General features: G+C 50.6%; 1 protein-coding gene across 9 annotated transcripts in view; it reads left to right on the top strand.

The window, feature by feature from the left end:
* The window catches only part of SMOX (spermine oxidase), a 40,550-nt gene that overhangs the window by 24,006 nt on the left and 993 nt on the right, over positions 1 to 15,551 (top strand). For 3 of the 9 annotated variants that reach the window (XM_057502762.1, XM_057502761.1, XM_057502764.1), the window contains exons 2-6: positions 3,819 to 4,052; positions 7,667 to 7,893; positions 11,776 to 11,949; positions 12,113 to 12,872; positions 13,550 to 13,731. In XM_057502762.1, the coding sequence (XP_057358745.1) occupies positions 3,845 to 4,052; positions 7,667 to 7,893; positions 11,776 to 11,949; positions 12,113 to 12,872; positions 13,550 to 13,731 (1,551 nt within the window). In that variant the 5' untranslated portion in view covers positions 3,819 to 3,844. Of the gene's footprint in view, positions 1 to 3,818; positions 4,053 to 7,666; positions 7,894 to 11,753; positions 11,950 to 12,112; positions 12,873 to 13,549; positions 13,732 to 15,391; positions 15,548 to 15,551 lie in introns of those variants that run through there. The other 6 variants (XM_057502766.1, XM_036885098.2, XM_036885100.2 and 3 more) reach the window with 4 other exon arrangements.

Raw genomic sequence — 15,551 nt, 5'->3', positions numbered from 1 at the left:
CAAACTCAAATCTGAAAGGAAAAAGATGTCACAAATCAACAGAAAACAAGTTGCTGCTCACCTCCTCCTCTCCACCCTGGCTAGAGATAACAGTGCCTGAAGGTCTAGTTCAGCCTTTATCTGAGGGTCAGGTGCATCGCAGGCGGTCCTGCACCTGTTTGTCCCTCCCTTTCAGTTTGGACCCCAGTGTGTTGGCCCCATGGCCATGGGGTGGACTCCTCATCTCTCTGCCCTCTGGGGGTTGTATGGGGCCCTTCTCTGGCTTCTTGGAGGCCCGCCTGAGACAAGGGCTGTGGGATTAGCTGTTTTAAGGTCAGGGGCACAGGCGACTTACCTGGCCCCTGCCTACCTGCTGCTATCCCACGTGTAATGTCTGAGTCAAGATCTTAGATACACCAGGAACTCCAGGCTGTCTCAGTGGTCATCTTAAAGGCAAACTGCCCACCTGCATTTCTCACCATTCATTCCTGAACCCCCACCCAAAGGCAGTCTGCTCATAATTTAGCCACAGAACTCTACAAATGATTTTCACACTTGAGTTTCTTGAAAATGCTGACAATCTTGTGACCTCCACAGAAAGCCTTATTTGACTCCCAGGAGGACAACTCAGTGGGAACAAGCTGGCCTCTTGGGAGAGAAGGAAAGAGAGGCTGGGAAGGCACTGCAGCTCCAAGCATTCAGTTCCCCAAGCCAGCAGCTTAGCTAGATCCCGGGCTGTCGGAGGTGGTGCCCCACGGAGCTGGGGAGGCGGGTTCTGTGATGAGACTTCAGAGGGGGGCAGGACCCCTAATTTCATCCCAGTCACACCCTGGGTCCCCCAAGAGCTTTACAAGAAGGGGTTCTCCAGTAAGACTTGAGACCACTCCAGGGATCCCACCCTTTATTGTATAAAAGAGGTTGTGCCGGAGGGTGGCCTCAGGCCGGGGTAGGGATGGGGGCCCAGCGACCAGCATGCAGGCGGGGCCTCTAAGTCCCGGGACTGGGGTGTGGGGGCGGGGCGGGCAGCAGCGCCACGTGGCTTCGCAGTGTGCCGGGCAGTGGCAGCATCGCAGCCCCTGGAGCACCCCATGTGTTTACGAACCTGACGCAAGCCCGCGTCGCTGGGCTGAGCCTTCCTCCTCACGACCGCCCTGGCGGCAGGTGCGGGCAGCCACACGCTCACCTCTAAATTTAGTCCCACCGGAAGGAGCCCTGGGGGAGGGCAGAGAAAGGAGGAAAGGAGTCAGGCAGCCCTGACCCCTGCGGGCCCAGGAGGCCGGACAGAGCACCACTGGGGGCAGCGGGCGCAAGAGCGCAGGAGGAGGGAGGAGCATTGGGAAAGGTGGGACACGGGCTCTCCGGCAAGCGGGCGGGAGGCCCTGCCTGAAGGGAGACGGCCTCAGGGCTCCGGGCCCCAGGCGCCACCTTCCGGCTCTCTAGGGAGCTGGTCCTGCGCGGAGTCGGCGGCCTGGGTCTCGGGGGTTTGCTGGGAGTTTGGGGGCAGGAGTGGGGGGACATTCCCATCCATGCCCAGGTGTGGCATCGGCAGGTGGAATCGGTGGGAGGAACGTGCGAGGAGCAGCTTTCTAGCCTAAGCATATTTAGGAAAAAAATTCCTTTGCTAAACCTATGATAAAAAGATGTTAGAGGGAGAAGTACCAAATGATTTCACTCATCTGGGGAGCATAAGAACAAAGCAAAAACTGAAGGAACAAAACAGCAGCAGACTCCCAGAACCCAAGAATGGACTAACAGTTGCCAAAGGGAAAGGGCCTTGGGTAGGGGATGGGAGGGAGGGAGAAGGGGAATAAGGGGCATTACTATTAGCACAAGTAACGTAGCAGGGTTGGGTACAGGGAAGGCAGTATAGCACCGAGAAGACAAGTAGTGACTCTATAGCATCTTACTATGTTGATGGACAGTGACTGTAATGGGGTATGTGGTGGGTACTGGATAATGGGGGGAATCTAGTAATCACAATGTTGCTCATGTGATTGTATATTAATGATACCAAAAAAAAGATGTTAGAGGACGCTGTTCATGGTGGACTGAAGATAGGTGGTCAGACCTGAAGATGGGAGGAGAAGGAAGTCAGTGTCAGCTTTTTTTTTTAAATGGGCCAGAAATGAATATCTCAATGCTTACTGAGGTATACACACATACATGTAGTGAATGGCACAAATCCTGAATGTGTAGCTCAGCAGATCTATCTTTATATGCATTCTGTGTAACCACCATTCAGATCAAGATGCATATTCCTTCCCCCCCCTCAGAAAGTTCCCTCCTGACCCTTTTCAGTCATTACCCTTCCCAGTCTCTCCTCTGTCATCACAGATTCATTTTACCTCTTCATGAACGTCATGTAAATGGAGTCACATGGTGTATGTGCTCTTTTGGCTCTGGCTTCTTTTGCTCAATCTAATGTTGCTAGGAGTGTCAGTAGTTTGATTCTGCTTATTGCTGAGGAATATTCCCATGTTTGAATATGCTACACATAGCACAATATATTAATCCATTCTCCTGTCCATGGACTTTCAGGGTGTTTGTTTTTTTATGGCTGTTGTGAATAAAGCTGCTGTGAACATTGTTTAGCATGTTTATTTGGTGGAATATGCCCTGTTTCTCTCTTGGGTGCATTCTTGGGAGTGGGATTGCTGGGTTATGCTGAGCTTTATTAGGGAGGGAGGGATATTTTTTTTATATAGTCATCTCCGAAGCCTGGCAGCTGCCTTCCACCCACATTGCTGCCCTGGCGTTAGGTCCTGGATGCTAGTAGTCTGCAGCTTCTGCCCCTGAAACATCAGCAAAGGCCACTGGAATCTAAGTTGCTTGGGTTGCAGAAAGAGCCGGGACAGGGTCAAAGCTGAGTGTCTCCTCAGGATGGCCCACAGATACCTTTAAACCCTCATGGTTTCTCTTGGAATAGAAGGTAGCCTCTTTCAGCCCCAGGGCCAGATTCAGGGACCCCCTTGGCCGTGCAGCCATCAGCTCCCTAGTCTGGCGTCTCTGAGCAAGCTGGCTTAGTGTAACTGTCAATTTGATGTCTGACCTCTGGTGCCACGGGTCCTCATGATCCACCGTTTCCTGGGCTCCTTGTTGCTTTGCGGTGACTGAGGGGCTGGGTGGCTGGGGAAAACAACCAGAGACCTACCCGGAATAGCAGGGGCTGGTCCAATACCAGCCTCGTGGCACTCTCTTGGGGGGAGGGCGGGACTCTGTCCTGCCCACCAAATTGCCATCTCATTGAGGCCGTGAAAGACTCACAGAAAGCCAGAGATGACAAGGGGCAAAGGAGAGAGTGCCAGGGAAGAGCTAGGCAAGTGAGGGAAAGCAGAGGGTCCAGCACTGTGTGTGCCAGTGTCTTGACATCCCTGTGAGCATCCTGAGGTCCATGTGAATGTGCTGGGGTCAGTGTGAGCTGGACCACAACAGCCATGCTGGGCCAAGCTGGTTCAGGGTCAGCAGTGCCAGGCTCAGTTTCTCCTGACTTTGGCCTTCTTGGTCATCCCCTTCCTGGCCAGCTCTTGTCTCAGCCTTGGAGAAGAGGCAGTGCCTAGCAGGCTTGGAGTGGGATTGATGGATTTCAGGGACTTAGGATGGGCTCCCAGCTCTCCCGCTTGCTGGTGGAGCCCACAGTGCATCTTCCCCACCTCTCTTTTTCCTCGGTCTCTCCTTCCCCCACTGCCATATCCTTTGGAGATGATTCTTCTTGTCCAGGTCCTCAGGGAGGAGCGGGAGGGCTCCACTTTCCCCCTTGAGGGAAGAGCTCACAAGTGTCCCCTTGGTACAGATGGGAAGTTGAGGCAGGAGAGGTGAGTGTAACACCCTTTCCCCTGCAGGTTCCTAGGAGGCGAGTACGGACGGTATGCAAAGTTGTGAATCCAGTGGCGACAGCGCGGATGACCCTCTCAGTCGTGGGCTACGGAGAAGGGGACAGCCTCGCGTGGTGGTGATCGGTGCTGGGTTGGCTGGCCTGGCTGCAGCCAAAGCACTTCTGGAGCAGGGCTTCACGCATGTCACTGTGCTTGAGGCTTCCCGTCGCATCGGAGGCCGCGTGCAGAGCGTGAAACTTGGTAAGTGCCACCTCCTGGGTTACTTCTTATTCTCCAACATCCTAGCCCTGCCTGCCTGAAATCTCATAATTTTAGCTTCTTCCCTGGGGTAAGTGTTCCATCATACATGCTGCTTGAGTGTTTTCCAGAAGCTTTCTTTGACCTTCTCAGCAGCTGACTGAGGTAGGCAGGATGGCCTCCATTTTTGGAGCATGACCTAGGGTTCACAGTGTTTTAGGAGGGAGAGGATATCCAGAACAAAGTGTCTTGATGGTGGGTTGACCAGTTTCTATTTCACAAGAAGAGGAATTCTGCAAGTTTCTGACAGTCATTAACCTTTGAGTATGAATTAGTATATCATGCCTGAGAGCTAGTTCTGGGTCAGTAGAAGCTCAGGGCAACACAAGTGGAAGGGGACCTTGAGCTGCCCTGTGGATGATGGGCAGGTCTTAGGATTGTCTGAGAAGAGGGTCTGTCTAGGTTGCAGAGTAATGGGGACTCTGGAGAAAGCAGACAGGTAAGAGACTCACCCAGGGGGAGGCAGATTTTGCCAGGGGTCCTAAAGGATGGGGAAATTGCCTAAAATGCAGCTGGAGGTTAGGGCTTTCCAGCTAGGGGGTCTGAGCAATGAGAGGTTGAGTGGGTGGGGACCATGCACCATGGCTTTGAATCTGGGGGCTGCATTGACCCTCCAGAGGACCTTGTGTTTGTGTCTTTTCTCATATGGGGCCGAGAAGATCTGTGTGCCTACTTCTGATGGATGGGGAAACGAGCTTAGAGAAGTAAGTGGTCAGGCTTAGAATAAGCAGAGGTTGAGGACACATGGGGACCTCCTCCCTTCTTTCAGAAATTTGATCACATTAAGAGTCTTCCCCTCAAGCATTTGCTGGGAGATGAGCGTGAAGTTGTGTCTGTCTTCCCCTGGCACACAGGAGTGTGTTCTGGCAGTGAGGATGAAAGAGTTGTCTGAGGCACTTGTAAACCTGGGGACAGCCAGCAGGGAAGCCCTGGAACTTTGCTCGACATTTGATTGGCTGGCTTGGTCCTTAGAGTCTTGATAAGACATTCAGGGTCTGACATAGAAGCAGAAGGTGGAGGTGGGGACAATGGCCCACTCTCAGTGGTAGCTGCCAGCTAGGACATGCCATGCATGCAGTGAAATGATGGTACAAGGCAGCAGAAGAGATGGGCTGAAGGAGGCTGAGGGCATGTAGGATGTGTCTAGTGGGGCAGGAAGGCTGCTTGGGCAGACAGAGCTTGGGCAGACCTTGGAAATTGTCCGGGCTGGGGCACACGTGAGAGAGAGATGGTGTGGTGGGGGTTGCAGGGGGAGAGGGGGAGAGAATGCGCGCAGATATGCAGGGCTGAAAACCCACGCTGTCACTGAGCCTGCCTCAGTTTGGGATGGTAGCTGTGAATCTGAGTGATGAGAGCAGGGGCCAGAGGGTCCCAGAACACTGTGAGGCAGATGTGGAGATGGCACCTGGTTCCATTTGGTTGCATTCATGTCACAAGGATGATGGAGGCAGAGGGCCATGTTGGGGGGGGTAGGAAACATCCTCAGAACTAGGGCCTGTTCTGGGCTGCCCCACCTCCTCACAAAGCTTGGGGGATAGGGGTGGGCTGCTGACCTCAAGCTGCTCACTTTGTTCCTGCTTTTACCAAGTGTCAATCCAGGAAGGGTGCCCCGTGCCTGGATGTCACTTGCAAGTGAGACTTGGAGGTCCCTGGCATGCCCTGGAGAGGGGCCCAGGTCCCTCCCTAGGGTGATTTCTCCCTTCTGTTCCCATTGGGAGCTCAAGCCAGGCCAGACACTTTGGGAAGCCTGAGGCTGTAAAGGAGAATTAGTATAAATGGCCTCAATGCCCACAAAGAACCCACTGGAGGTAGGGCACTGGGTTTTCAGATTTTCATGCTCTCCCATCTTCCCACTTTTTCTAGACAGAGGGACCTACGCATTCCTGCCTCTTCTCCCAAAGACACCAGGAAATTCTGTGTTTTGTTGGCTGTGGTGTGAGGTTGATAGTTTTTTCTCTTGCCATGTAACTGGCACATAGCTGCCTGCGGGGCTGTTTTTAGTACCCGGCAGCTTAATTAGAAGCAGCCCAGGAAAGGGAAGGCACAAAAAAGGAGAATGTCCAGTTCCTGGGGTGAGGGGTGATGCTGTCTTTTATGGCATATCAGATAGCTATTGCTGCATAACAAACCACCCCAAAATGTAGTGGCTCAAAATACCCCCATCTTATTTGTCAAATTCCATGCATCAGAAATCTGGGCAGGACTCTTACCCTTACTTGGGATCCCCCACCCAGCTGTAGTCATCTGGCAGGTTGACTGGGGCTGGCTTGTATAGGATGGCCTTACCTGTGTATTTGCTGGTTGGCGCTGGCTTTTTGACTGGGCCATGTGTCTCCAGCAGGAGAAGCCTGGGTTTTTTCTCTGGGAAGGTTACATTCTAAGAGACTGGAAGCCACAGGGCTCTCTTGAGGCCTAGGGTCTATAGCCACAAACATCACTTCCCTTACATTCTATTAACCAAAGCAAATCACAAGGCCAGCCCAGATTCAAAGGTCATGGGAGGACTGGCAAAGTTGTGTTGTGAAGGGCCTCGTGTACAAGGATAGGAGGAATCATGGTGCCTATCGTGGCCAAAAATTTACTACACCTGATATCTTGAATCAGGCTTTGAAAAACAGAACAAAATGCCAAAAAAAAAAAAATACTCCTCTCTCTTCTCCTTTCTTTGTTTCAATTTCCTTGGGAACTAGGAGGAGAAGAAGACAATGTGCTACAGTCCCTGCAGCATCAGAAGAGGAAACTGAGTACCAGACACAGAGGCAACTTGCCTCAGAGCAGCTGGTACCTTGGCTGTGGATGCAGTGGGAGAGCCAGCCCCAGTCCCTGTCCCATTAGGGCCCAAGACTTACCCCTGCCCCAGTCCAGCTCTCAGGTTCTGCCACCTGTGCCTTAGTATGGAAAGCTTAATTTTCTCTGGAAGTCTGTTTCAGACTGCCCTGAGGAGGAGACTTCCAAACTGGAATGTTTGCCCTCTCTCCTCTGTCCCATACTGAGTTGGGAAAGGGCCACTTTCTGTCCAGGAGAGGGGCTAAGACTAGGACCACTGTGTTGAGGAATTGGATAAGGTCAGATGGGGACCTTAGGTCTGGAGGGCAGGACCTCCTCATGGGTTCTCTTTACTGGGTGTTGCAGGTAGTTCTGCTCCCCTCACTGGGACCACTGTACCCTCAGGTGCCCACAGAATATCTTCAGAGGGGGATGCACCAATGAGGAAGGAGAGAATGGTATCTGGTGTTACATTAGAAAAAGGTGGGATGGAAAAGAAGAATCTCCTACCTAGTCCAGTGAGGTGCCTTGGGCAAACCACAGAGTCATCCAGGGTGGCAGTTATCTTAGCTGTAAAGTAGAATCCATTCTGTGCCACAAGCGGTTTCTGCTGGGAGCTTTTCACTGAAGTTTGGTTAGTTGCCAGAGGGGAACCTAATCCTCTTCCTGCTCTGTTGTGGATGGGTGTGGAAGGATCCTCTTGGAAGAAGAAGGGTGGGGTCGCATTCTGGTTGTTTCTGAAGAAGTCCTTGCCCCTCTAAGGGCTTGTTGCTTGTTGTTGTCACCATCAGGACACGCCACCTTTGAGCTGGGAGCCACCTGGATCCATGGTTCCCATGGGAATCCCATCTATCATCTAGCAGAAGCCAATGGCCTCCTGGAAGAGACAACTGATGGGGAGCGCAGTGTGGGCCGCATCAGCCTATATTCCAAGAATGGCGTGGCCTGCTACCTTACCAACCATGGCCACAGGATCCCCAAGGACGTGGTTGAGGAATTCAGCGATTTATACAACGAGGTGAGTTGTTAACAGGGAAGTTGGGCACAAGGGGTGGGGGGCAGAGAGTGCCTGGCAGTGTGGGGGAAGTCAGGCAACCTGCTGGTGTCTTCTATCATCTCTGTCACATCTGTGCACACTCTATGGACTCCAAATTTGGACAATCAGGGTAATTTGAGGATAGAATGAAGGTAATAAGTGGAGAAGTACTAGTTAAGAGAATATTGATACACATGACTAAATATTTCTCCAGAAAGGCCTTAAACATCTTTTATTAGATATGTTACTAGGTACTTGGGTGGTGATTGTTGTTGTTTTTGCTTTTGGGTACTCTTTTAAATGGTAACTTTTAAAAACTATTTTTTAGTTGTTCTGGCTTATGGGACTATAACTGATTTTTATATATTGATTTTAGCTGTATTATTAAGTTATTATTTTAATTTTACAATTATATTAATATATTAATTTATATTCTAATAATAATTTTGGAATTTTATGTATATAATCCTATACAAAAAAGGAGAATTTTGTTTCTTCTTTTTTCATCCTCAGATCAGTGTTATCCACTAGAACTTTTCATGATAATGGAGATGTTTGAGGTCTTCACTATATGGTATGATAGTCACTAGGCCCTTGTGGCCCTTGAGCTCTTGAAATGTAGCTAGTAAAACTGAGGAAATAAATATTTAATGTAATTTTAAGTGTCTAGTGGCTTCTGTACTGGATAGCACAGCCTAAGACTATTTATTTTTCTTGCCTTATTGCACTGGCTAATATCTCTGTAGTGTTAGATGGAAGTGGCAGTGGCACATATCCATGTCTTATTTAGGGTTTTAAAAGAATGTTAATATTTTTAATATCTTTCAGTAGTGCTGGTCAACTGCACTGAATAAGCAAGGTAACATGTAGGTCCTGCCTTCTGATAGCTTGCCATTTATAGTAAAATGACCCTTCACTCCAGGTCAGTAAATTGACCAACAAGCACCTACTATACATTTTCTGTGTCTCTTGGGCATAGAAAAGGAGATATGACTCTTTCTTTGTGGTAGTCCCTGCTCAATGGAGGACAGGCACATTTTGTCTTAGGCATGTGCACCCACAAGGTATATTGTGTACAGTTCCATGGTATTGTGTGTTCTCGCTCATGTGCAAAGAAACTGAATTATTAATGAGAAGATAAGAACTAGTATTCTTCAAAGTCAACCTTCCCGGTCTACTGGGAACCTGTCACACTCTAATTCCTAGGTTATTGTGAGTGCTTGAACCATAGATGCCTCTTGAGAATGACTTTCAGGATACATGTTCTTTTAAATGTCTTTTAAATGTCCTTAAGAGTAGATCATCATCAACTTCTGCTTGTTGGTTTGATTGCTGAAAGCCAAAAGTGTGTGAGCTGTGGAGAGTAGGGGATTATCAACCTGGGTGGTGATGCTTTGCATCAGAGGGAAGAGGTGTTACCCACGAAGTCAGGAGATAGATTTCCTTGTGTGATTCTTAACCAGTGCTGGAGGTCATTCTCTAAGGTGTGTTCTAAGCATGTGAAGCCTGAGGGTGGCCTCATAATAAATATGCAGCCTCCTTCCAAAGGTGGTGACTTTGAAGGGCTACTCATTTGAATGTATTATATTTGTTAACAAATAAATTATTTGTGCAGTAGTATCATACAGAGCTTAGTCTCTGGAGCAAGACTACTTTGATTCAAATACCAGCTCTACCATTTATTGGCTGTATAATCTTGAGCAAGTTATTGAGCCTCTCTGAGTCTTTCCTGATCTATAAAATGGATATAGTTATACCTACTTCATCATGTCATGAGGATTAAATGTGAACCTGATGAAAAGCGCCTAATAAGAATTGGGTGGTAGTATTAGCTGTTACAGGCCTGTCTCATTTTTCTTAGGTCACACTGGGAAGATGTCATTTAACTCAGGCCAAGGGACTGTACCCATATGATAAACCCATGTTCAGTTAAGGCTGTCTTTGGTGGTGGTTGACACAAAGGATCACGTAGATGGACTGGATTCGGTACTCTTCAGCTGGGCATTTTGACCTGTAGTCAACATAAACTAGTGCTGGCTACTATGTTGCTTATCACTGAAGGAAAAAACGCCCAGGGAGGAAGAGGCCAGCTGAAAGCCTGACTCCTTGGCCAGTGGTACTGGGTGAAGAATTTGCTGAGGACTCCAGTTAAGGCCAAACATCCAGCATCTTGTGACTCCAGGGAAGAAAAACAAGAAATTTAATTCATTTTCTTCTTTATATTTTATATTTCAGAGACATGTTTAATTCATGTTTCTATCTCATGTGGGGGCTCTTCCCTTGAGTGGAATGTTGGTGGGGTGGGCAATGCTACCTTCCTTCCTCCACTCTGCAGCCCCACAGGGCCTAAACCAGGGCTGGGTTCCAGGGCAGAAATTATTCCCATGCATATGGACTGACCAAATTCCAACTCACTTTAGGAAGAGAAATGTACCATAAATCAGTATCAGCCACAGATGTTTGGTCAAGGAGCCCAGACTTGCCAGTGACCCAGGAGGGAGAGTGGGTATGTGATCATGCTCACAGCCCTTCAGTGATGCCAGGGTTTTGGATAAAGTCCAGAGTCCTTGACATGACTCTTGGTCCTTCATGCCCCTGCCCCTGGCTGCCTTTCCAAAGCCATCTCTTGAAATGTTGTCTTTTCTCGCTGCCCACTTCAGCAAGACTGGGCCACTTTGAATGCATCTTACGTTCACTCTCTCTCTCCCTCATCTTGAGTATGCTGTTCCTTCTGTCCAAAATACTTTTTCTCTCCCACCCACTGCCAACCTGGCTGTCTCCTGACTGTCCAGGGTATCTGGGTTGATCTCAGACTCCCTGGATTCTTTCCTGTCACCGCACATCACATAGAAACAGCCCAGTTACAGTGTTTCCCCAACTTGAGTGAGGGCAGGGGCTTCGGACTGTGTCGTTCTTGCTCAACATTACAACCTGTGCCTGGTACAGAGCCTAGGAAATGTTTGTTGAGTGAATGTTGGGGGAGACCTTGCCCTTTGAGGATCCCATGCCTGACCCAGGACTGGCTTACTTTCATCAGGGAGTCCTGCCCAGTGTTGGTGGGAGTTATATACTAGGCAGGCAGGGGAGGCAATAGGACCCCACTCCAAAGGACTATTCATCCCTTTCTGTTGATGAGGTGTGCACTGGAATTCTTGCCAAAATATGCCGATGAAATGTGTTTCCATTCCTCAGCACACTAGGACCTCCCTCCTCTCGACATGCCTTGCCTGTCATGGCCATCTTGCTTAAGTGTATCTGAGTCCTGTGATACAGGGGACACTTTTGTCAACCTGAGCAGGGCCAGGGAGGGTCTCCTGAGAGATCAGGTTTCAGGGTCCCTTCTTTCTCTTCCCCAAACACTGACCGGACCACCGGGAGCAGGCCAAGCAGACATGCTGGGGCAGGAGCAGCAGGAAAAGGGTTTGCACATCTGGTTTTTGGAAAAGAGAAATGTGTGCAGCCTGGGTTCTCCAGCGGGTGGTATGCTTGGCCACGTAGAACCCGTGAGAGGAATATTCCTTTTGCACAGACTATAGGCACCAAGTGTTTCACTTTGTTCTAAACAAGGCCCCAGCTAGAGAGCCTTTGCACCTTCCCCACAGACCCAGGTGGCCTTTAAAGGCGATATCTGGAGGCAAGAGAGCTGGCCGTCTGGGGTAGCTTCCCAACCCTGAACCTTGACTGTGTCAGTGCAGCCTCAGGGCAGCACTGAGCACCACAACCATTCCTCAAGGGAGAGGGGCTGTGGGCTCAGCATGTCCAGGAATGTCTGGGAGGTGGCAACTTTTGAGTTGCGGTCCTTTGGTCCAAGATGGAGGTGGGATGAGAAAGTGTGTTTTCAGTCTCCTGGGGTCTCTCTGGCAGGTCTATAACTTGACCCAGGAGTTCTTCCGGAATGGTAAACCAGTCAATGCTGAGAGTCAGAACAGCGTGGGGGTGTTCACCCGGGAGGAGGTGCGCAACCGCATCAGGAATGACCCTGACGACCCGGAGGTCACCAAGCGCCTGAAGCTCGCCATGATCCAGCAGTACCTGAAGGTACTTCTGCCAGCTTGGAGCTTTGTTGAGTACAGGTGCCAGAGGGAAGAAGACCAATTCTGGGGAATCTGGGACCAGAGGAGGGCAGAGCTGCTCTGAGGCCCTGCTCCCACCCCTGTCCAGCCCTAGTGGTCACCTGGCTCCTCTCTGGCTCTTCCCACAGGTGGAGAGCTGTGAGAGTAGCTCCCACAGCATGGACGAGGTGTCCCTGAGCGCCTTTGGGGAATGGACGGAGATCCCTGGTGCCCATCACATCATCCCCTCCGGCTTCATGCGGGTTGTGGAGCTGCTGGCTGAGGGCATTCCGGCGCATGTCATCCAGCTGGGGAAACCCGTCCGTTGTGTGCACTGGGACCAGGCCTCGGCCCGCCCCCGGGGCCCTGAGATTGAGCCCCGGGGTGAGGGCGACCACAATCACTACGCCGGGGAGGGTGGCCAGGGTGGAGAGCAGCCCCGGGGTCCCGGGCAGGACGAGGACGAGCAGTGGCCGGTGGTGGTGGAGTGTGAGGACTGCGAGGTGATCCCGGCGGACCACGTGATCGTGACCGTGTCGCTGGGCGTGCTCAAGAGGCAGCATGCCAGCTTCTTCCGGCCAGGCCTGCCCTCCGAGAAGGTGGCTGCCATCCACCGCCTGGGTATCGGCACCACCGACAAGATCTTTCTGGAATTCGAGGAGCCCTTTTGGGGCCCCGAGTGCAACAGCCTACAGTTTGTGTGGGAGGATGAGGCAGAGAGCCGCACCCTCACCTACCCGCCCGAGCTCTGGTACCGCAAGATCTGCGGCTTCGACGTCCTCTACCCGCCCGAGCGCTACGGCCACGTGCTGAGCGGCTGGATCTGCGGGGAGGAGGCCCTTGTCATGGAGAAGTGTGACGACGAGGCGGTGGCCGAGATCTGCACGGAGATGCTGCGGCAGTTCACAGGTGCGGCCCTGCACCCCCTCAGGCCTCTCTCCCTCCACCGCCCTCTGCCGGACGCTCTGGATCTCCTGAATGTGGGGTAGCGCCCCGCACCCCCAGACTGGGAAACCGAGCTGGCGTGCCCCAGGGGAAAGCCACCGCAGGGTGCCCGGTCTCAGCTTCGGCCCCTAAATTGCTGGCTCCCCCAGTTTGGAACTTGAAACATGCAAAACCGTAGGCACTGGGTTTCTTCTCTTTCTAAGGGCTGATGATTAAAAAAAACTCAGCTATCACCGCAAAACCTCAGCTTGCCCATTTCCTACTCTTACTGTCCTGCCAAGAGGTGGGGGTGTGTGTCACTGTCTGATTGTTTTAGTTGACCGTCTCTCATCCGTCTCCCAGAAGAGCCTCACAAGAACCCCTGGAGCCTGAAGGGGAACATGATCATCTGGGATGTTTTTCAGATAGGAAAATTAAGGCCTAGAGAGATGAGGTGTTTTGCTGGGGGTCGTAAGGAGGTATTGAGGGGACACAGCTGGAATGCCAGCCTCCCTCTCCCTCCCCTGTCTTCCTGCCTACTGGTGGTAGCCTGGCCTTCATGGAGCCCTGGAGGTAGAGTGGGAGTTGTCTGCACAGGGGTGCCTTCTGTGTGCAGCCATTTCTTATCCTCCCTCCCCTTGGCTCTTCCGCCTCCCCAACAGGGAACCCCAACATTCCCAAACCTCGGCGAATCCTGCGCTCTGCCTGGGGCAGCAACCCCTACTTCCGGGGCTCCTATTCATACACACAGGTGGGCTCTAGTGGGGCAGACGTGGAGAAGCTGGCCAAGCCCCTGCCGTACACAGAGAGCTCCAAGATGGCGGTGAGTGTGGTGTGTGAGGAGGTGAGGATTGTCTGTGAGGGGTGGGTGTGGGCCTTTTGTATGTGTATTTGCCTCAGGGGGAGGGTGGGAAAGGTAGTGGTCACCGAGGGGTGCCAGGGTGAGATGGGTGGAGTAGCTCCTACAATGAAAGTAAAAACAAGCTCTGGAAGAAAAGATGGAATCAAATTGAAACGTTACATGCTTTCTTGGGGTTATAAAAATGGAACCATTTAATGCTGTGCTTTACAGTATGGTAGCCATTAGCCATGTTTAAGTTAATTAAAATTTAAATTAATAAATTAAAAGTTTAGTATTCATTTGCAGTAGCCACATTTCAAGTTTGATAGTCACATGGCGCTAGCAGCTACCATGTTAGGTTGTGTAGTTACAGAACATTTCTATCATCCTGGAAAGTTCTGTAGGACTGACTCAGTGGAAGTAAGTTTTTCCAATATGTTTTGTATATTTTTCCCCTTAATACGTTCTAGAAAATAAAATTGAGAATATCCGTCTTCCCCCAAATTATATCAACCACATAATAAATAATAGAGAAAAATAATAAGTCTGAGAGAAATAAGTATATATCTGCTCCCATAAAGTGGATTTTGAGTTTCCCTCACCAAGCATATATATACAATAAATGTTAAAACCCCAACAGAATTCTGTTTAAAACAATTCTTTGGTGTAATTGGTGAAGAGGATTTCAGTCAACGTGTGTTGTGCCTGCCCTGGCCGTGCTCGGGGAGAGAGGAATAGGCCCTCACAGCTGTTGCAGCTCTTCTCCTGAAAAGCAAATCTTTGCTCGTCACCTGCATCACTTAGGACTAGTGCATATAACAAAAAGCAAAACAAAAATAATTGTGGCTTAAGCAAGATAGAAGTTTACTTCCTTTACTCAGAAGGAAATCTGGAGGTATGTGTCAGGACCCAGGATCATAAGCACCTGGCTCCATCTTCAAGGCCACCTGGTGGTCCGAGAGGGCTGCAGAGGCTGCTGCCCTCACATCGTGACCGGCAGGTCGGCGAAAGAGGAGAATCATCATGTTCACTCCCCACCACCTGGCTGAGGCACTGCTTCTAAGCTACAGTGCTTGAAGCTGATTGGCCAGAACTTAGTCACATGACTATACTCCAGCTGCTAGAAAGGCTGGTGGTTTACATCATTTTTTTTCTGGATGGCAATGGACTCAGTTACAAATCAGGGCTTTGTTACTGAGGAGAAGGAGGAGAATGGATGTGGGAGTAGGCAGCTTGCCCTCTGCCACAGCACGTACACCCTTTCAGCCTAACCACTTCTGTGGGCTCCTTGTTGGTGGGTTAAAGCTTCACTACTCAAAGTGGGTGGTCTGTGGACCAGTAGCGTCAGCATCATATGGGAGTGGGTTAGAAATGCAGACTCTCAGCCCACCCAGGACCTGCTGAATTACCTGCCTTCTACCAGAGTTCCCCGTTGGTGCCTTTCCACGTTCAGTTTGAGATGCCCTGGGATCAAGTCCAAACTCAAGCTTGGAATGCAAGCCATTGTGTTTTGCCTGGACTCCACCCAGATAGCCTGCTTTCTCAAGGTTGAGCCTGGCTTTACCAAAATTCTCACTGTCCTCTGGATGAGGACTGCTTAGGTCCATTTTTGCCCCCACTTTTCCTTCTTCCTGAAACATAATTTGCCTGTTTATTTACCCAGCACGTTCCAAGAAGCAGCACAAAGGTCCTGTCTTCTCGGAAGTTTTGTGCCATTTCCAACAGTGGGCCTCTTTTCTGGACTCTCAGCACCTCACCCAAATACCCATCACGCCACGTATGACGCCGTTTAGTAATTGGGTTTCGTGTCTGGCTTCCCCACC

The sequence above is a fragment of the Manis pentadactyla genome, chromosome 5 (genome assembly GCF_030020395.1).
Source record: "Manis pentadactyla isolate mManPen7 chromosome 5, mManPen7.hap1, whole genome shotgun sequence".
Classification (NCBI taxonomy): domain Eukaryota; kingdom Metazoa; phylum Chordata; class Mammalia; order Pholidota; family Manidae; genus Manis; species Manis pentadactyla.
This window is presented reverse-complemented; position numbering and strand designations above follow the sequence as displayed.